This window comes from Somniosus microcephalus, chromosome 23 (assembly GCF_052327205.1).
Source record: "Somniosus microcephalus isolate GS21.2 chromosome 23, FLI_Smic_1.0, whole genome shotgun sequence".
NCBI lineage: Eukaryota > Metazoa > Chordata > Chondrichthyes > Squaliformes > Somniosidae > Somniosus > Somniosus microcephalus.
The window spans coordinates 2,439,413-2,461,167 of record NC_141009.1 but is presented as its reverse complement, the minus strand read 5'-3'; the positions used below and the strand labels follow the sequence as shown (position 1 = coordinate 2,461,167).

General features: G+C 50.6%; 1 protein-coding gene across 1 annotated transcript in view; it reads right to left on the bottom strand.

Annotated features, from left to right (window-relative positions):
- Nucleotides 1-699: 699 nt before the first annotated feature.
- Nucleotides 700-21,755, bottom strand: part of olfm1a (olfactomedin 1a) — a 45,706-nt gene continuing 24,650 nt past the window's right edge. The window contains exons 3-5 of the mRNA XM_085965198.1: nt 18,097-18,316; nt 16,067-16,173; nt 700-1,387 (exon numbers count right to left, since the gene is read on the bottom strand). Of these exons, the coding sequence (XP_085821324.1) occupies nt 713-1,387; nt 16,067-16,173; nt 18,097-18,316 (1,002 nt within the window). The 3' untranslated portion in view covers nt 700-712. The remainder of the gene's footprint in view (nt 1,388-16,066; nt 16,174-18,096; nt 18,317-21,755) is intronic.

The following is a 21,755-nucleotide window of genomic DNA, read 5'->3' as shown; positions in this document are numbered from 1 at the left end:
GGGGGGAGAGAGGGAGAGGGGGGAGAGAGGGAGGGGGGAGGGAGGGAGAGTAGAGGAGGGGGAGGGAGGGAGAGGGGAGGTAGGATAGAAGAGGGGGAGGGAGGGAGAGGAGGGGAGAAGGGAAAGGGAGGAGAGGCGTGGGAGGGTTGGGAGGAGGGGGAGGAGAGGAGGGGAGAGGATGAGGGAAGGAAGGAAGGAGAGGGGAGGGAGGGGAAGGTGGAGGGGAGGAGAAGACGAAGGAGAGGAGGGAGGGGAGGGAAGGGAAAGGGGAGAAGAGGGGAGGAGGGAGGGTAGGTGACTAGGGGAAGGGATGGGAGGAGGGGAGGGATGGGGAGAGTGCGGAGACGGGGGAACGAGAGTGTGGAAGCGAAGAGGAGGGGGAGGGAGGGGAGAGGAGGGGTGGGGTTGGAGGAGTGGGAGATGAAGGAAAGGGGAAGGGTGAGGGGTGGAGAAGAAGGAGGGGGAGGGGAAGGAGAGGAGAAAGAGGGGAGGAGGGGCCATTCTGTCCGTTGATTCCGATTGAAGTTGAGTTGGGAATCAGGAATCGACACTGCCTGGTGAAAGTCCCTCCCGAGGAGAGGAACAGTCGAGAAACAAAGCTAAAACTGTCAATTATGCTAAATGTCCTTTCTACAGAATATATATATACCTGCACACGTCTACAGATCTATATATCTCGAGAATGACTGCACCATCATGTAAACCAAGGGGTTTACAGTTCATCAGATTTAATGATGTGGAAGAGTGTGACGTTATAGAGGACCTGGTGGCCATTGTTCCAGGTGTAAAGCGCTCGATCCTTGGGATTGTAATCCAGCATGGAGATGTGGGAGTACTGGTTGTGGAACTGGATGTCCGTGTACTCGTAGGTGGATGTGTTGGTGTTGTAAGAGTAGTAGACCTTGGCCCCACCCAGGTGCGAGTTGGTCATGTAGAGAGTGCCACAGATCATGAAGGCCTCTCCGGCGCTGCGCTTCGGGTACCCCGTGTTCCAGCTCCGCACCACCTCCAGCGTCACGAGGTCCAGCTTGCTGATAACGATGTTCCCTGCGTTCTGATTGGTGGCGTAGACGGCCCACAGCCCCCCCTCGTCCACCATCAGGTCGATGTCGGAGTGACCGCCCCAGGAGTAAGGGTACATGTTGTTGTAGCCCGCGTAGTCCAGGCTCCGCTGGGTGAGCAGCCGCTCGGTGGGGATGTGGAACTTGATGATGATGTGGCTCTGGTACTTGTTGAAGTAGAGGGTCTGGTTGTAGACCACCTGGCCTGTGCCGGACCAAGGGTGAGGCAAACGGTGCACCGTGAAATTGTCTGTACTCGTGAAGTCCTGCAGGGATTTATAAACGCGCACAAAGCGGTTGTTATGGTAACCATCCATGTAATAAACCTAGGAAAAAAAATAAACAAGATAGCATCAAGATGGGTCCGTCAGTTCAATGCGGGAGCTGGACTTTAACATTAGAGAAGGCTGAGGGGCAACTGGACAGAGGTCTTTAAGATTATGAAGGGGTTCGATAGGGTAGACACAGAGAAGATGTCTCCACTTGTGGGGGAGACCAGAACTAGGGGCCATCAATATAAGACAGTCACTAATAAATCCAATCGGGAATTCAGGAGAAACTTCTTTACCCAGAGAGTGGTGAGAATGTGGAACTCGCTACCACAGGGAGTGGTTGAGGTGAATAGCAGAGATACATTTAAGGGGAAGCTGGATAAACACATGAGGGAGAAAGGAATAGAAGGATATGCTGATGGGGTGAGGAGGATCGCGTGGAGCAGAAACACCGGCATGGAGCAGTCGGGCCGAATGGCCTGTTTCTGTGCTGTACATTCTCTGTAATCAGTAGCAAGCGTAATAACAAAGAGTATTCAAAAGGGGGAGAAGGGGGAGGCTGGAGGAGAATTTGAACAGTAATAGCTTAGGCACATAGGGATAAATAGACGAAAGAAGACCCGTCCATCGAGTTCACCTTCTCCCATCCTGGTAGTCGCACGATCCAATACTGATGGAGTTGTTGACCAATCACAGCGATCAATCTCTATCAATGAGTCTACAACAGACCCAGACATGAGGTGAGGAAAACCCCCAGTGGGGGAGAGCTTTGAGAACCAGAGGTCCAAAGTCCCCCGTTTCTCCCGAGCTCGCTACATTCACCACACGTCATGTCTCAATTTATTCAATTATATTGTCTGAGATAAATCTATCTAATTTGGTTTAGAAGATTAAGGGGTAATCTAATCGAGGTGTTTAAGATGATTGAAGGAGTTGATCGGGTCGAGAGAGAGAAACTATTTCCTCGGTGGGGGGAGTCCAGAACAAGGGGGCAGAACCTTAAAATTAGAGCCAGGCCGTTCAGGGGTGATGTCAGGAAGCACTTCTTCACACAAAGGGTGGTGGAAATCTGGAACTTTTCTTCACATTCATTCTCGGGATGTGGGCGTCGCTGGCAAGGCCGGCATTTATTGCCCATCCCTAGTTGCCCTCGAGAAGGTGGTGGTGAGCCGCCTTCTTGAACCGCTGCAGTCCGTGTGGAGAAGGTGCTCCCACAGTGCTGTTAGGGAGGGAGTTCCAGGATTGTAACCCAGCGACGATGAAGGATCGGCGATATATTTCCAAGTGAGGCTGGTCCTTTGCCAAATCCTGTATCTGTGCTAATATATTATCCCCGACCTCATGAGCCCTAATCTTGTGCAACAACCTTTTATGTGGCACCTTATCGAATGCCTTGTGAAAATCCAAATATACTACATCCACTGGTTCCCCTTTATCTACCCTGTTAGTTACATCCTCAAAAACTCTAACAAATTTGTTAAACACGATTTCCCTTTCATAAAACCATGTAGACTCTGCCCAATCATATTATGATTTTCTAAATGACTTGATATCATTTCCTTAATAATGGATTGCAGCATTTTCCCAACGACTGATGTCAGGCTAACTGGCCTGTAGTTTTCTCGCTCCCTTCTTTCTTGAATAGCGGGGTTACATTTGCTGCCTTCCAGTCCGCTGGGACTTTTCCTGAATCTAGGGAATTTTGGAAGATCACAACCAATGCACCCACTATCTCTGCAGCCACCTCTTTCAGAACCCTAGGATGTAGGCCGTCAGGTCCAGGGGATTTGTTGGCTTTTAGTCCCATTAATTTCTCCAGTACTTTTTCTTTACTGATATTAATTACATTAAGTTCCTCACTCTTATTAGCCCTTTGGTTCCCCACTATTTCCGGAATGTTTTTTGTGTCTTTTACTGTGAAGACAGATACAAAATATTTGTTTAAGTCTCTGCCATTTCCTTATTCCCTATTATATTTTCTCCTGTCTCAGCCTCCAGGGGGCCCACATTTACTTTTGCTACTCTCTTCCTTTTTACATACTTGTAGAAGCTCTTACAATCTGTTTTTATATTTCTTGCTAGTTTACTCTCATTCCATTTTTTCCCTCTTCATCAATTTTTTGGTCATCCTTTGCTGGTTTCAAAAACTCTCCCAATCCTCAGGCTCACTACTCTTCTCGGCAACACTACAAGCCTCTTCTTTTAATCTAATACAATCCTTAAACTCTTTAGGTAGCCACGATGGTAATGCCGTTGAATGTCAAGACGAGTTGGTTAGACTCTCTCTTGTTGGAGATAGTCATTGCCTGGCACTTGTGTGGCACAAATGTTACTTGCCACTTATCAGCACAAGCCTGAATATTGTCCAGGTCTTGCTGCGTGCAGGCATGGATTGCTTTATTATCTGAGGAGTTGGAAATGGAACTGAACACTGTGCAATCATCAGCGAACATCCCCACTTCAGACCTTATGACGGTGGGAAGGTCATTGATGAAGCAGCTGAAGATGGTTGGGCCGAGGATACTGTCCTGAGGAACTAATAGTAAGGTTGGGCAGAGTCAACATGGATTTATGGAAGGGAAATCCTGTTGACAAACTTATTGGAGTTCTTTGAGGATGTAACTAGTGGAGTAGACAAAGGGGAACAAGTAGATGTGGTGTATCTGGATTTTCAGAAGGCCTTCGATAAGGTCCCACACAAGAGGTTGGTGAACAAAATTAGGGCACATGGAATTGGGGGTAATATACGAGCATGGATTGAGAATTGATTAACAGACAGAAAACAAAGAGTAGGGATAAATGGGTCTTTTTCAGGATGGCAGGCTGTGACTAGTGGGGTACCGCAAGGATCGGTGCTTGGGCCCCAGCTATTCACAATCTATATCAATGATTTGGATGAGGGGACTAAATGTAACATTTCCAAATTTGCTGATGATACAAAGCTAGGTGGCAGTGGCAGTTGTGAAGAGGATGTGAAGAGGCTTCAAGGGGATCTCGACAGGCTCAGTGAGTGGGCGAGAACATGGCAGATGGAATATAATGTGGATAAATGTGAAGTTATCCACTTTGGTAGAAAAAAAAGGCAGAGTATTTCCTAAATGGTGAAAGGTTGGGGAATGCAGATGCTCAAAGGGACCTGGGTATCCTTGTACATGAGTCACTGAAAGTGAATGTGCAGCTGCAGCAAGCCATTAGGAAGGCAAATAGTATGCTGGCCTTCATTACAAGAGGATTTGAGTACAGGAGTAAAGAAGTCTTACTCAAATTATATAAGGCCTTGGTGAGACCACACCTGGAGTACTCTGTACACTTTTGGTCTCCTTACCTAAGGAAGGATATACTTGCCATAGAGGGAGTGCAACGAAGGTTCATGAGATTGATTCCTGGGATGGCGGGACTGTCGTATGAGAAGAGATTGAGTAAACGAGGCCTGTATTCTCTTGAATTCTGAAGAATGAGAGGGGATCTCATTGAAGCATACAAAATTATTACAGGCTTGATAGGGTGGATGCTGGGAGAATGTTTCCCTTAGCTGGGGAGTCTAGAACCAGGGGCCACAGCCTCAGGATAAAGGGTAGGCCATTCAGGACTGAGATGAGAAGAAATTTCTTCACACAGAGGGTGGTGAATCTTTGGAATTCTCTACCCGAGGGCTGTGGAGACTCAGTCATTGGGTATATTCAAAACAGAAGTCGATAGATTTCTGACTAGTAAAGGCATCAAGGGATATGGCGATAGTCGCGGTGAATGGAATTGAAGCAGAAGATCAGCCATGATCTCATTGAATGGTGGAGCAGGCTCGAAGGGCCGAATGGCCGACTCCTGCTCCTATTTCTTATGTTCTTATGAACTCCTGCAGCGCCGTCCTGGGGCTGTGATGATTGACCTCCAACAACCATAATCTTCTTCCTTTGTGCTAGGTATGACTCCAGCCAGTGGAGAGTGTTTCCCCTGATTCCCATTGACTTCAATTTTACTCGGGCTCCTTGATGCCACACTCGATCAAATGGTGGCTTGATGTCGAGGGCAGTCACTCTCACCTCACCTCTGGAGTTCAGCTTCGGGACTGAAACTAAAGAACTAATTGGACAGCTCTTCCAAAGAGCCGGCACAGGCTTGATGGGCCGAATGGCCTCCTGTGTCAGATTATTGTCTGATTTGAATGGAGACCGCAGGCCCTGTAATGAGGTGACTAACGCTTGACTGGAGATGTGACTTTTCCGTTGTGAATTTCAACAAACAAATTGCAATGGGTCCTCCTCACCCTGGCTATTTAGTTAAACCAGTCCCGCTCCCTTTCCAAATCTCATCACTTACCCAGCTCTGAATCAACCCTGACGCTCACTCTCCATTAGATTTTCTGACTGAGATCCTTTCGCCTTTGATTTAAATCCCTTTCCGTGTACATACAATTACAGAGAATGTGCAGCACAGAAACAGGCCATTCGGCCCACCCCTCTTCATCTCACCCCATCAACATATCCTTCGATTCCTCTCTCCCTCGTGTGTTTATCCAGCTTCCCCGTAAATGCATCCCTGCTATTCGCCTCAACCACTCCCTGTGGTAGCGAGTTCCACATTCTCACCACTCTCTGGGTAAAGAAGTTTCTCCTGAATTCCCGATTGGATTTATTAGTGACGATTTTATATTGATGGCCCCTGGTTCTGGTCTCCCCACAAGTGGAAATATCATCTCTCTGTGTCTACCCTATCAAAACCTTTCTTAATCTTGAAGATCTCTATCAGGTCACCCCTCAGTTTTCTCTTTTCTAGAGAAAAGAGCCCCACCCTGTTCAATCTTTCCTGATAGGTATAACATAAGAACATAAGAATTAAGAGCAGGAGTTGGCCATACGGACTCTTGAGCCTGCTCCACTATACGGCCCTTCGAGCCTGCTCCGCCATACGGCCCCTCGAGCCTGCTCCACCATATGGCCCCTCGAGCCTGCTCTGCCATATGGCCCCTCGAGCCTGCTCCGCCACACGGCCCCTCGAGCCTGCTCCGCCACACGGCCCCTCGAGCCTGCTCCACCATATGGCCCCTCGAGCCTGCTCCGCCACACGGCCCCTCGAGCCTGCTCCGCCAGACGGCCCCTCGAGCCTGCTCCGCCACACGGCCCCTCGAGCCTGCTCCGCCACACGGCCCCTCGAGCCTGCTCCACCATACGGCCCCTCGAGCCTGCTCCGCCATATGGCCCCTCGAGCCTGCTCCGCCACACGGCCCCTCGAGCCTGCTCCGCCATATGGCCCCTCGAGCCTGCTCCGCCACACGGCCCCTCGAGCCTGCTCCGCCATATGGCTCCTCGAGCCTGCTCCGCCACACGGCCCCTCGAGCCTGCTCCGCCACACGGCCCCTCGAGCCTGCTCCGCCATATGGCCCCTCGAGCCTGCTCCGCCACACGGCCCCTCGAGCCTGCTCCGCCATTCAATAAGATCATGGCTGATCTTCGAACTCAACCCCACTTTCCCGCCCGATCTCCATATCCCTCGATTCCCCTAGAGTCCAAAAATCTATCGATCTCAGCTTTGAATATACTCAACGACTCAGCATTCACAGCCCTCTGGGGTAGAGAATTCCAAAGATTCACAACCTTCTGAGTGAAGAAATTCCTCCTCATCTCAGTCCTAAATGGCCGACCCCTTATCCTGAGACTATGCCCCCTAGTTCTAGACACTCCAGCCAGGGGGAAACAACCTCTCAGCATCTACCCTGTCAATCCCCCTCAGAATCTTGCATGTTTCAATGAGATCACCTCTCATTCTTCTAAACTCCAGAGAGTATCGGCCCATTCTACACAATCTCTCATCATAGGACAGCCCTCTCATCCCAGGAATCAATCGAGTGAACCTTCGTTGCACCGCCTCCAAGGCAAGTATATCCTTCCTTAGATAAGGAGACCAAAACTGTGCACAGTACTCCAGGTGTGGTCTCACCAAGGCCCTGTACAATTGGAGCAAGACTTTCCTACTCTTATGCTCCAAGCCCCTTGCAATAAAGGCCAACATGCCATTTTTCTTCCATACTGCTTGCTGTACCTGCATGCTAGCTTTCTGTGTTTCTTGCACGAGGACACCCAAATCTCTCTGAACACCAACATTTGAAAGTTTCTCACCATTTAAAAAATATTCTGTTTTTCTATTCTTCCTACCAAAGTGAATAACCTCACATTTCCCTACATTATACTCCATCTGCCACCTTACTGCCCACTCACTCAGTCTATCTATATCCCTTTGCAGACTCTGTGTTCTCCTCACAGCTTACTGTCCCACCTAGCTTTGTATCATCAGCAAACTTGAATACATTACACTCGGTCCCTTCATCTAGGTCATTAATATAGATTGTGAATAGCTGAGGCCCCAACACTGATCCTTGCGGCACCCCACTAGTTACAGCCTGCCAACCTGAAAAAGATCCGTTTATCCCTACTCTCTGTTTTCTGTCCATTAACCAATCCTCTATCCATGCTACTATATTACCCCCAACCCCATGAGCCCTTATCTTGTGTAATAACCTTTAATGTGGCACCTTATCGAATGTCTTTTGGAAATCCAAATATACTACATCCACTGGTTCCCCTTTATCTACCCTGCTAGTTACATCCTCAAAAAACTTTAATAAATTTGTCAAACCCGATTTCCCTTTCATAAAACCATGTTGACTCTGCCTAATCATGTTATGATTTTCTCAGTGCCCTGATCCCACTTCCTTAACAACGGATTCCAGCATTTTCCCGACGACCGATGTCAGGCTAACTGGCCTGTCATTCCCTGTTTTTTCTCTCCCTCCTTTCTTGAATAGCGGGGTTACATTTGCGACCTTCCAATCCGCTGGGACCATTCCAGAATCTAGGGAATTTGGGAAAATGAAAACCAATGCATCCACTATCTCTTCAGCCACCACTTTTAGAACCCCAGGATGTCGGCCGTCAGGTCCAGAGGATTTGTCGGTTTTTAGTCCCATTAGTTTCTCTGGTACTTTATCTTTACTTATATTAATTACATTAAGTTCCTCACCCTCATTAGCCCTTTGGTTCCCCACTATTTTTGGTCTGCTTTTTGTGTCTTCTACTGTGAAGACAGATACAAAATATTTAACGTTTCTGCCATTTCCTTATTCCCCATAATAATTTCTCCTGTCTCAGCCTCTACAACAACAACTTGTATTTATATAGCGCCTTTAACGTAGTAAAACGCCCCAAGGCGCTGCACAGGAGTATTTTAAGACAAAAAATTTGACACCGATCCGCTTAAGGATAAATTAGGGCAGGTGACCAAAAGATTGGTCTGTGAGGTAGGTTTTAAGGAATTTCTTAAAAGAGGAAAGTGAGGAGAGGCGGAGCGGTTTAGGGAGGGAATTCCAGAGCTTAGGGCCCAGGCAACAGAAGGCACGGCCGCCAAAGGTTGAGCAATTATAATCAGGGATGCTCAAGAGGGCAGAATTAGAGGAGCGCAGATATTTCGGGGGATTGTGGGGATGAAGGAGATTACAGAGATAGGGAGGGGCGAGGCCATGGAGGGATTTGAAAACAAGGATGAGAATTTTGAAATCGAGGCGCTGCTTAACCGGGAGACAATGTAGGTCAGCGAGCACAGGGGTGATGGGCGAACGGGACTTGGTGCGAGTTAGGACACGGGCAGCCGAGTTTTGGATGACCTCAAGTTTACGTAGGGTAGAATGTGGGAGGCCGGCCAGGAGTGCGTTGGAATAGTCAAGTCTAGAGGTAACAAAGGCATGGATGAGGATTTCAGCAGCGGATGAGCTGAGGCCGGGGCGGAGACGGGCGATGTTACGGAGGTGGAAGTAGGCGGTCTTAGTTATGCCATGGATATGCGGTCAGAAGCTCATTTCAGGGTGAAATCTGACACCAAGGTTGCGAACAGTGTGGTTCAGCCTCAGACAGATGTTAGGGAGAGGGATGGAGTCAGTGGCTCGGGAACGGAGTTAGTGGCGGGGACCGAAAACAATGGCTTCGGTCTTCCCAATATTTAATTGGAGAACATTTTTGCTCATCCAGAACTGGATGTCGACAAGCAGTCTGACAATTTAGATACCATGGAGGGGTCGAGAGAAGTGGTAGTGAGGTCGAGCTGGGTGTCGTCAGCGTACATGCGGAAACTGAGGCTGTGTTTTCAGATGATGTCACTGAGGGGCAACATGTAGATGAGGAATCGGAGGGGCCAAGGATCGATCCTTGGGGACACTAGAGGTAACGGTGCGGGAGCGGGAAGAGAAGCCGCTGCAGGTGATTCTCTGGCCACGATTAGATAAGAATGGAACCAGGCGAGTGCAGTCCCACCCAGCTGGATGACGGTGGAGAGGCGTTGGAGGAGGATGGAGTGGTGAACTGTGTCAAAGGCTGCAGACAAGTCAAGAAGGACGAGGAGGGATAGTTTACCTTTGTCACAGTCACAAAGCCGTTTCAGTACTGTGTCATGGGCAGAAACCTGACTGGAGGGATTCAAACATGGAATTGTGGGAACGATGGGCACCAATGTTTACTTTTGCTCCTCTCTTCCTTTTTACATACTTGTAGAAGTTCTTACAATCTGTTTTATATTTCTTGATAGTTTACTCTCATATTCTATTTTTTCCCTTTTTATTAATTTTTTGGTCATCCTTTGCTGGTTTCTGAAACTCTCCCAATCCTCAGGCTTACTATTATTCTTTGCAACATTATAAGCTTCTTCTTTCAATCTAATGCTTACCTTAACTTCTTTAGTTAGACACGGTTAGATCACCTTTTCCATGGAGTTTTTGTTTCTCAATGGAATGTATTTTTGTTGAGAATTATGAAATATTTCTTTAAATGCTCGACACTGCTTATCTACCGCCATATCTTTTAATCTATTTTCCAATCTACCTTAGCCAACTCGCCCCTCATACCTATGTAATTGGCTTTATTTATGTTTCAGACTTAGGCAAGTCACTCTCAAAATTAATGTAAAATTCTATCTCTCTGCCCCAGAAGATCCTTTACTATGAGATTGCTAATTAACCCTGTCTCATTACACAATACAAGATCTAAAATAGCCTGTTCCCCGACATATTGTTCTAGGAAACTGTCCTGAATGCATTCCATGAATAGGACCTCCAGACTACCTTTGCCAATTTGATTTGTCCAGTCCATATGAAGATTAAAGTCCCCCATGATTATTGCATTTCTTGATTAATATTCTCTCCAATGATATAGCTACTGTTAGTGAGCCTATATACTACTCCCACCAGTGTTTTCTGCTCCTTGGTATTCCTCATCTCCACCCATACTGATTCTACTTCCTGATCTCCCGAGCCGAGATCCGTTCTCGCTACTGTCCTTATGTCATCCTTAATTACCAGGGCTCCTCCCCCTCCTTTTCCATTCTGCCTGTCTTTTCGAAACGTCAAGTACCCTGGAACATTTAATTCCCAACCTTGGTCACCTTGCAACCACGTCGCTATAATGGCTATTAGATCAAACCAATTTATCTCTATTTGTGCCACTAGTTCGTCTATCTTGTTACAAATGCTTTGTGCATTCAGATAAAGAGCCTTTAATTTAAATGTTTTACCATTATTTCCTGCTTTAACCTTATTCTCTGCTGCACTGCTACCATTAAACTCTCTGTCCCTTCCTCTCACACTCTGCTTATTTTTAGCCAAATCGCTACACTGCTCTATTGCCTTGATCGTTCTCTCCTCACCTGATCCCTCCCCCCCTTTTTTTAGTTTAAAGCCCTGTCTACAGCCCTAGTTATTTGATTCACCAGGATGCCAAGTGGAGCCCGTCCCAACGGAACAGCTCCCTCTTTCCCCAGTACTGGTGCCAGTGCCCCATGAACTGAAACCTCAACCTCCCACACCACTCGTTGAGCCATGCATTTAAACCTCTAATCTGTTTGTCCCTATGCCAATTGGCGCGTGGCTCAGGTGGTAATCCAGAGATTATTACCTTTGAGGTTCTGCTTATTAATTTAGACCCTAGCTCCTCAAACTCCCTCAGCAGAACCCCATTCCTAGTTCTTCCTATGTCGTTGGTTCCTAAATAGACCACGACAACTGGATCCTCCCCCCCCCACTCCAAGTTCTTCTCCAGCCGCGAGGAGATATTCTTAACCCTGGCACCGGGCAGGCAACACAGCCTTCGGGAATCTCTTTTGTGGCTGCAGAGAACAGTATCTATCGCCCTGACTATACTGTCCCCTACTACTACCACATTCCTTCCTTCAGTGCCATGGTCAGTTTGCCCATCCTCCCTGCAGTCCTTTTCCTCATCCATACAGGCAGCAAGTACCTCATACCTGTTGGACAAGGTCAAGGGCCGAGGCTCCTCCATCACTACATCCTGGGTCCCCATACCTGCCTAACTCGCAGTCACAGCCTCCTGTCCCTGACCACTGACAAACTCTAAAGTACTCCTTAACCTAAAGGGTGTGACTACCTCCATGAACAAAGTGTCCAGGTAACTCTCCCCTTCCCTGATGCATCGCAATGTCTGCAGCTCGGACTCCAACTCAACAATTCTGAGCCGAAGTTGCTCGAGTTGCAGACACTTACTGCAGATGTGGTTGCTCGGGATCGCGATGCTCTCCACAAACTCCCACACGCTGCAGTTACCACACCACCTGCCCTGCCATCTCTAACATCGTTTTATTAATTAATTAATTAATTAAAGCTTTTATTTAATCGATATTTTATTGTTTGATTATTTTATCTAGTTTAAGTATTAATTTAACGAGTACTAGCAAGTTACAGTTTCTCAGCTCTTGATTTAACCCCTTTCCCTAACTTAGAGAGCAAAAAAAAGCTGTAATACTCACCAACCAATCACCTACCTGCTCTCCTGTGACGTCACACTTTGATTTTTTTGTTGTTGTTTTTGAATCGGAGCCTCGCTGCTCTCGGGCCGCTCTTTATCCTCTCGCCCCTGCCGCTGCTTTAATTCAGCTGCGCTCTCGGGCCGCTCTTTATCCTCTCGCCGCTGCCGCTGCTTTAATTCAGCTCCACTCTCGGGCCGCTCTTTATCCTCTCGCCCCTGCCGCTGCTTTAATTCAGCTCCGCTCTCGGGCCGCTCTTTATCCTCTCGCCCCTGCCGCTGCTTTAATTCAGGTCCGCTCTCGGGCCGCTCTTCATCCTCTCGCCGCTGCCGCTGCTTTAATTCAGCTCCGCTCTCGGGCCGCTCTTTATCCTCTCGCCCCTGCCGCTGCTTTAATTCAGCTCCGCTCTCGGGCCGCTCTTTATCCTCTCGCCGCTGCCGCTGCTTTAATTCAGCTCCACTCTCGGGCCGCTCTTTATCCTCTCGCTGCTTTCATTCAGGTCCACTCTCGGGCCGCTCTTTATCCTCTCGCCCCTGCCGCTGCTTTAATTCAGCTCCGCTCTCGGGCCGCTCTTTATCCTCTCGCCCCTGCCGCTGCTTTAATTCAGGTCCACTCTCGGGCCGCTCTTTATCCTCTCGCCCCTGCCGCTGCTTTAATTCAGCTCCGCTCTCGGGCCGCTCTTTATCCTCTCACCGCTGTCGCTGCTTTAATTCAGGTCCACTCTCGGGCCGCTCTTTATCCTCTCGCCGCTGCCTCTCAGTTCTGGTATCATCCTTGTAAATCTTTTTTGCACCTTCTCCAGTGCCTCGATATCCTTTTTATAATATGGAGACCAGAACTGCATGCAATGCTCCAAGTGTGGTCTAACCCAAGGTCGATACAAGTTTAACATAACTTCCCTGCTTCTAAATTCTATCCCTCTAGAAATGACCCCCAGATTGTGTGCGCGCAGTTTTCCCCTTCCCTCAGTGCTGTTGGTCTGTCGTTTCTGCCACATCTGACCGAGGACTCTCACTAAACGTTAACTTGTCTGTTCTCTCCACAGATGCTGTCTGGCCTTCTGATCTGTGTTTGGTGGAGTTGGTTATGAAGGTTAGAATGGAGCCCTCAGTAACTTTCCCGGCAGTGTTCCTCTCTCTCCGTTCTTACAATTGATAGAATAAAGGTTGAGCATAACTTCCTTGCTTTTGTATGCGATTCCCCTATTTATAAAGCTAAAGATCCCATATGCTTTTTCAACAGCCTTCTCAACTTGCCACTTTCAATGATTTGTGTATCTACACCTCCAGGTCTCTCTGTTCCTGCACTTTAAAATTGTACCATTTAGTTTATATTGCCTCTCCTCATTCTTCCTACCAAAATTAATCACTTCACCTCCTCCTGAGGTCCCCACCATCACAGAAGCCAGTCTTCAGCCAATTCGATTCACTCCACGTGATATCAAGAAACGGCCGAGCGCACTGGATACAGCAAAGACTATGGGCCCCGACAACATCCCGGCTGTCGTGCTGAAGGCTTGTGCTCCAGAACTAGCCGCGCCTCTAGCCAAGCTGTTCCAGTACAGCTATAACACAATGTGGAAAATTGCTCAAGTGTGTCCTGTCCACAAAAAGTAGGACAAATCCAATCTGGCCAATTACCGCCCCATCAGTCTACTCTCAATCATCAGCAAAGTGATGGAAGGTTTTATCAACAGTGCTATCAAACAGCACATATGCACCAATAACCTGCTCATTGATGCCCATTTTGGGTTCTGCCAGGATCACTCGGCTCCCGACCACATTACAGCCGTGGTCCAAACATGGACACAGGAGCTGAATTCCAGAGATCAGGTGAGAGTGACTGCCCTCGACATCAAGGCAGCATTTGACCAAGTGTGGCATCAAGGAACCCCAGTAAAACTGAAGTCAATGGGAATCAGGGGGAAAACTCTCCACCGGCTGGAGTCATACCTAGCACAAAGGAAGATGGTTGTGGTGGTTGGAGGTCAATCATCTCAGCCCCAGGACAGCGCTGCAGGAGTTCCTCAGGGCAGTGTCCTAGGCCCAACCATCTTCAGCTGCTTCATCAATGACCTTCCCTCCAACATAAGGTCAGAAGTGGAGATGTTCGCTGATGACTGCACAGTGTTCAGCACCATTCACAACTCCTCAGATAATGAAGCAGTCCATGCCCGCATGCAACAAGACCTGGACGACATTCAGGCTTGGGCTGGTAAGTGGCAGGTAACATTCACACCACACAAGTGCCAGGCAATGACTATCTCCAACAAGCGAGAGTCTAACCACCTTCCATTGACAGTTGATGGCATTACCATCACCGAATCCCCCACCATCAACATCCTGGGGGTCACCATTGACCAGAAACTTAACTGGACCAGCCACATAAATACTGTGGCAACAAGAGCAGGTCAGAGGCTGGGTATTCTGCGGCGAGTGTCTCACCTCCCGACTCCACAAAGCCTTTCCACCATTTGCAAGGCACAAGTCAGGAGTGTGATGGAATACTCTCCACTTGCCTGGATGAGTGCAGCTCCAACACTCAAGAAGCTCGACACCATCCAAGACAAAGCAGCCCACTTGATTGGCACCCCATCCATCACCTTAAACATTCACTCCCTCCACCACCGGCGCACCATGGCTGCAGTGTGTACCACCTACAAGATGCACTGCAGCAACTCGCCAAGGCTTCTTCGGCAGCACCTCCCAAACCCACGACCTCTACACCTAGAAGGACAAGGGCAGCAGGCGCATGGGAACACCGCCACCTCCAAGTTCCCCTCCAAGTCTCACACCATCCTGACTTGGAAATATATCGGCCGTTCCTTCATCGTCGCTGGGTCAAAATCCTGGAACTCCCCCCCTAACAGCAATGTGGGAGCACCTTCACCACACGGACTGCAGCGGTTCAAGAAGGCGGCTCACCACCGCCTTCTCGAGGGCAACTAGGGATGGGCAATAAATGCCGGTCTTGCCAGCGACGCCCACGTCCCAGGAACAAATTTTAAAAAACTTCTCTGTGTTAAATTGCATCTGCCCATTTCACCAGTCGGTCTGTGTCCTCCTGGAGTCTGTTACTCTCCTCATTGATTACTACATTTCTGCGTTTCGTGTCAGCTGCAAACTTTGAAATGATTCCCTGTATACCCAAGTCCAGGTCCTTAATATGTATCAAAAAGAGCAGTGGTCCTAATACTGACCCCTGGGTAACATAGAAACATAGAGGATAGGAGCAGGAGTCGGCCATTCGGCCCCTCGAGCCTGCTCCGCCATTCAATGAGATCATGGCTGATCATCCAAATTCAGTACCCTGTCCCTGCCTTCTCCCCATATCCCTTGATCCCTTTAGCCTTAAGAAATATATCCAACTCCTGCTTGAATATATTTAATGAATTGGCCTCAACTGCCTTCTGTGGTAGAGAATTCCACAGGTTCACCACTCTCTGGGTGAAGAAATTCCTCCTCATCTCTGTCCTAAATGGCTTACCCCTTATCTTTAGACTGTGACCCCTGGTTCTGGACTCCCCGACCATCGGGAACATCCTTCCTGCATCTAGTCTGTCTAGTCCTGTTAGAATTTTATAAGTTTCAATGAGATCCCCTCTCATTCTTCTAAACTCTAGCGAGTATAAGCCCAATTGACCCAATCTCTCCTCATACGTCATTCCTGCCATCCCAGGTATCAGCCTGGTGAACACCACTGTAAACCTCCCTCCAATCTGAAAAAACAACCATTCACCACTGCTCTCTGCCCCTTAGCCAATGTCGTATTCACACGGCCCCTGTAATCCTATGGGATTTAATCTGGTTGATAAGTTCTCCTATGTATGTTGTTGTGTGATTAATTCCCCTCTCCCGGTTCTCCCTAACTGCCACTCTTTCCCCCGGTGAGATTAAGTTGTTTGGCGTTTGAGGTGATTTGGTGCTTGCCAGGACTTACCTTGGTATCGCCCTCCGGTGAAGCGGGATCAGTCATCCAGGCACCAAACCTCGATCCGGACGTCTTGATGGTGAGCGGGTTGCTGATCCCCGTCAGTTTGCCGCAGGCTGGAAGTGATGGAGAAAGTGTGACTGGACCGAGTGGCAACGAGTGGAGACGCCAGCCCTGGATCGCAGCCGAGCACGCCGTGTATACCTACACCTGCTCCAGCCGCTCCTTCGCCCTCCTCGATTCCCTCTGGTCCGCGGCCGGGTGGGGGTGGGGGGGTTAGTCCGTGGCCTGCCCCGATCACCCCTCTGCCCCGCCCCCTGCCCTACAACAGGATGGCAGCCCAGAGTGACCCCAGGGGAGGGTGGGGATGTGCTGGAATGTGTTCCTGGGGGCGCGGGGGACGTGTTCCCGGGGGCGCGGGGGACGTGTTCCTGGGGGGTGCGGGGGATGTGTTCCTGGGGGCGCGGGGGACGTGTTCCCGGGGGCGCGGGGGACGTGTTCCTGGGGGCGCGGGGGACGTGTTCCCGGGGGCGCGGGGGACGTGTTCCTGGGGGCGCGGGGGACGTGTTCCCGGGGGCGCGGGGGACGTGTTCCCGGGGAGTGCGGGGGATGTGTTCCCGGGGGGTGCGGGGAATGTGTTCCTGGGGGCGCGGGGGACGTGTTCCCGGGGGCGCGGGGGACGTGTTCCTGGGGGCGCGGGGGACGTGTTCCCGGGGGCGCGGGGGATGTGCTCCCGGGGGGCGCGGGGGACGTGTTCCCGGGGGCGCGGGGGACGTGTTCCCGGGGGCGCGGGGGATGTGCTCCCGGGGGGGTGCGGGGGATGTGTTCCCGGGGGGTGCGGGGGATGTGTTCCCGGGGGGTGCGGGGGACGTGTTCCCGGGGGGTGCGGGGGATGTGTTCCCGGGGGGTGCGGGGGACGTGTTCCCGGGGGTCACGGTTCCTGACCTGCTCCACTGAAGAAGTTTTGATTTGGATTCGGTGTGTGTGCTGTTTATTTCCCCGATTACAAATCCAGCTCCTCCCGGATGCACAACGAAGACCTTTCACCTTTGATACACTTGGCGCCTCGGTCAGACTGATTTTGCTGGTTCTCCCCGGGTTCTGCTGCAAGTGTCTCCCTCACGGGGGTCTGCAGTCAGTCTCGGGCCTTTCACTGAGGACCACCCACCTTCAGCGAGGCATCGCGAGGAGTTCCTGCTGGCCTCGCTGGGAGTGCAGGACCCCCCCTCGCCCCTTGCTGCACCTTCCGCGCGCTGGGGATTCCTGGCCAGAGGCTCCAGTCCCCCCTTGCAACAGTCACACCATGATACCCTTCATGGTCGACTGCCTGTGTTATTCCTGTGTCACCGTGCTGATCTACCGCAGAACCCGTCCCAATTTGCCCCAGCTCGTATGGGACAGAAAAGGTCCTGCTCCCCACTCGGGACTCAGTGGGTAAATGCCCCATCCTGCCCGGTGTGATAGGGAGCAGGAAGATCCCAGGGTCCCTCCCCAGTCTGTGCTGAGCTCCCTGATTCTACCTTGAAGCAGGTGGTTAGGGAACATCTCACTTGTCCGAGCGAAGGTGAAGAAAAAAAAAATCTATCAGGGTTCCCTGTTCCTCATCACTACCAGGTGAACCCCCTCCCCAAAGGCACAGGTGTTGTTTGAGGGCAAGGGAAAGGGGGATGCAGCACTGGGGTAGACTTGGCCGCGATGCCTCCGTAGTCGAACATCCTACCGACAATCACCACCTTATCTTGCGTACGGGGGTGCAGAAGGGAGGTGACTGTATCCCCAGCCATTCAGGCAAGTAAGGAATAAACTTTGTGTGGGGGGGGGGGGGGGGGGGCGGGGAAGAGGAGGAGGGGAAATGGCAGCTCTTGTGGCTGCCTTTCCTCTCCCCAGCGTGCGTGCAGGGGCAGCAGTCAGAGACCCTGAGGCACCCCCTCCTACCCCGTAACTGCCTCTGATCCGCATTTCAGCCCCCGCGGTCCCGGGCCCCGAGGGGAGCCGCCAATCCCACGTAACTCGGTTAAGACGCGCGGTTTGGGGCCTACCTAATTTTTGCATGCAGGCCCGCAGCCTGTCCTCAAGACTGGAGACTCTGCTCAGGAGCTCTTCATAGTCGTACGCTCCGATCTCCTCCTGAAGCTCGGCCAGTACAGCCGTGAGATTCGCCGCTTCCACCTTAAACTGCAACACCAACTTGGCGTCAGCTTTATACTGCTCCAGCACGGGAATCAGAGGCAAGAGTTCATCCATTTTCGATTTTAGGGCCTGCAACGGGTAAAATAATCTCGATTCAGTCGCAAGTGTGGAAAAAGAAAAATCGCGACAGCTCCCCGCGCCTCCTGTCTAACACTACTGTAAAAAGAGCGAGCTGCCATTTCTAAAGCGCCTCTCACAACCTCAGGACGTCCCAAAGCGCTTCACAGTCAATGAAGCACTTTTTGAAGTGTGGTCACTGTCGTAATGTAGGAAACACGGCAGATAATTTGCGAACAGCAATGTGATAATGACCAGATAATCTGTTTTAGTGATGTTGGTCGAGGGATAAATATCGGACCCAGGACACCGGGGAGAACTCCCCAGCTCATCATCGAAATAGTGCCACGGGATCTTTTATGTTCACTCGAGGGAGCAGACGGGGCCTCGGTTTAACGTCTCATCCAAAAGACGGCACCTCGACAGTGCAGCACTCCCTCAGTACTGCCACAGGAAGTGTCAGCCTGGAATATGTGCTCAAGACTGTGTGTGTGTGAATAACATGCTCCCGACACTGACTCTCACTGGGGTACGGGTTCCACAGACACTGACTCTCACTGGGGTACGGGTTCCACAGACACTGACTCTCACTGGGGTACGGGTTCCACAGACACTGACTCTCACTGGGGTACGGGTTCCACACACACCGACTCTCACTGGGGTACGGGTTCCACAGACACTGACTCTCTGGGGTACGGGTTCCACCGACACTGACTCTCACTGTGGTACAGGTTCCACAGACACTGACTCTCACTGTGGTACAGGTTCCACAGACACTGACTCTCACTGGGGTACGGGTTCCACAGACACTGACTCTCACTGGGGTACGGGCTCCACACACACTGACTCTCACTGGGGTACGGGTTCCACAGACACTGACTCTCACTGGGGTACGGGTTCCACAGACACTGACTCTCACTGGGGTACGGGTTCCACAGAAACTGACTCTCACTGGGGTACGGGTTCCACAGACACAGACTCTCACTGGGGTACGGGCTCCACACACACTGACTCTCACTGGGGTACGGGTTCCACAGACAGTGACTCTCACTGGGGTACGGGTTCCACAGACACTGACTCTCACTGGGGTACGGGTTCCACGGACACTGACTCTCACTGTGGTACGGGTTCCACAGACACTGACTCTCACTGGGGTACGGGTTCCACAGACACTGACTCTCACTGGGGTACGGGTTCCACGAGCACTGACTCTCACTGGGGTACGGGTTCTACAGACACTGACTCTCACTGGTGTACGGGTTCCACAGACACTGACTCTCTCTAGGGTACGGGTTCCACAGACACTGACTCTCACTGGGGTACGGGTTCCACAGGCACTGACTCTCACTGGGGTACAGGTTCCACAGACACTGACTCTCACTGGGGTACGGGTTCCACACACACTGACTCTCACTGTGGTACAGGTTCCACAGACACTGACTCTCACTGGGGTACGGGTTCCACAGACACAGACTCTCGCTGTGGTACAGGTTCCACAGACACTGACTCTCACTGGGGTACGGGTTCCACAGACACTGACTCTCACTGGGGTATGGGTTCCACAGACACTGACTCTCACTGTGGTACAGGTTCCACAGACACTGACTCTCACTGGGGTACAGGTTCCACAGGCACTGACTCCCTTGTTCTGTGTCTGAAGGAGCAGAGAGTGAACAGTACACCAAAATAATTCGGAAAAAAAAGCCTTTATTTTTTTTTTATTTTTGAGAATGCGGTTGGATTGACATGCTTTCAATCACGTAACAAAAGGACATTCAGTAGAGATGCATCAACAATTTTTTTTGCTATATATATTTATATATATAAATTTTTAAAATATTTTTTTAAAACTATCGATGGTTAAACTGTTTAACATGCAGGAGAATTCACAGCAAAGGTTAACAAGTCAGCTCGATACGTATTAAAGAAAGCCTTAAATTTGTCGTGTGTGATTTTTTTGATATTTTTAAAACTATATAATAGTGCAAGGTCGGGAGCCCAAGTCCACGGTTACAAAGAATTGGACTCGTGTCTTCGTTCAATCAATGCCGCTTTTCAAAAAAACTTTCTTAACCTTAGCCCTGCAAACAAACAGAAGTAAGAGCGATACTATTGCGGAGTTGCTGCACTTTGCCCCGCCTCCCCCGCACACCCTGCACTCCCCAGACAACAAAGGTCATTTCAAAACTTGACCCACCTTCACAAATCCCGGCACTCACCCACTGACAGGCGAGAGACCGATCACCGGCACTGTCATGATATGCTCACTCTCTCCGTAACGCACTCATGCAGTGAGAGTGAGCGCAAAATCCACCCTCGACACACGCAACAATACAAAGGGGAGTGCCGGCCAAATCGTCACAACTTCGGCAAAGTTAGGATGTAAAATACCTGTACACCTGCATTGCCTTCCGTATCCTGCTCTCCTGAAGGCATTGACTCTCACTGGGGTACGGGTTCGACAGACACTGACTCTCACTGGGGTACGGGTTCCACAGACACTGACTCTCACTGGGGTACGGGTTCCACAGACCCTGACTCTCACTGGGGTATGGGTTCCACAGACACTGACTCTCACTGGGGTACGGGTTCCCCAGATACTGACTCTCACTGGGGTACGGGTTCCACACACACTGACTCTCACTGGGGTACTGGTTCCACAGGCACTGACTCTCACTGGGGTACGGGTTCCACAGACACTGACTCTCACTGGGGTACGGGTTCCACAGACACTGACTCTCACTGGGGTACGGGTTCCACAGGCACTGACTCTCACTGGGGTACAGGTTCCACAGATACTGACTCTCACTGGGGTACGGGTTCCACAGATACTGACTCTCACTGAGGTACGGGTTCCACAGACACTGACTCTCACTGGGGTTCGGGTTCCACAGACACTGACTCTCACTGGGGTACGGGTTCCACAGACACTGACTCTCACTGGGGTACGGGTTCCACACACACTGACTCTCACTGGGGTACGGGTTCCACAGGCACTGACTCTCACTGGGGTACGGGTTCCACAGATACTGACTCTCACTGGGGTACGGGTTCCACAGATACTGACTCTCACTGAGGTACGGGTTCCACAGACACTGACTCTCACTGGGGTTCGGGTTCCACAGACACTGACTCTCACTGGGGTACGGGTTCCACAGACACTGACTCTCACTGGGGTACGGGTTCCACACACACTGACTCTCACTGGGGTACGGGTTCCACAGGCACTGACTCTCACTGGGGTACGGGTTCCACAGATACTGACTCTCACTGAGGTACGGGTTCCACAGACACTGACTCTCACTGGGGTTCGGGTTCCACAGACACTGACTCTCACTGGGGTACGGGTTCCACAGACACTGACTCTCACTGGGGTACGGGTTCCACAGACACTGACTCTCACTGGGGTACGGGTTCCACAGGCACTGACTCTCACTGGGGTACGGGTTCC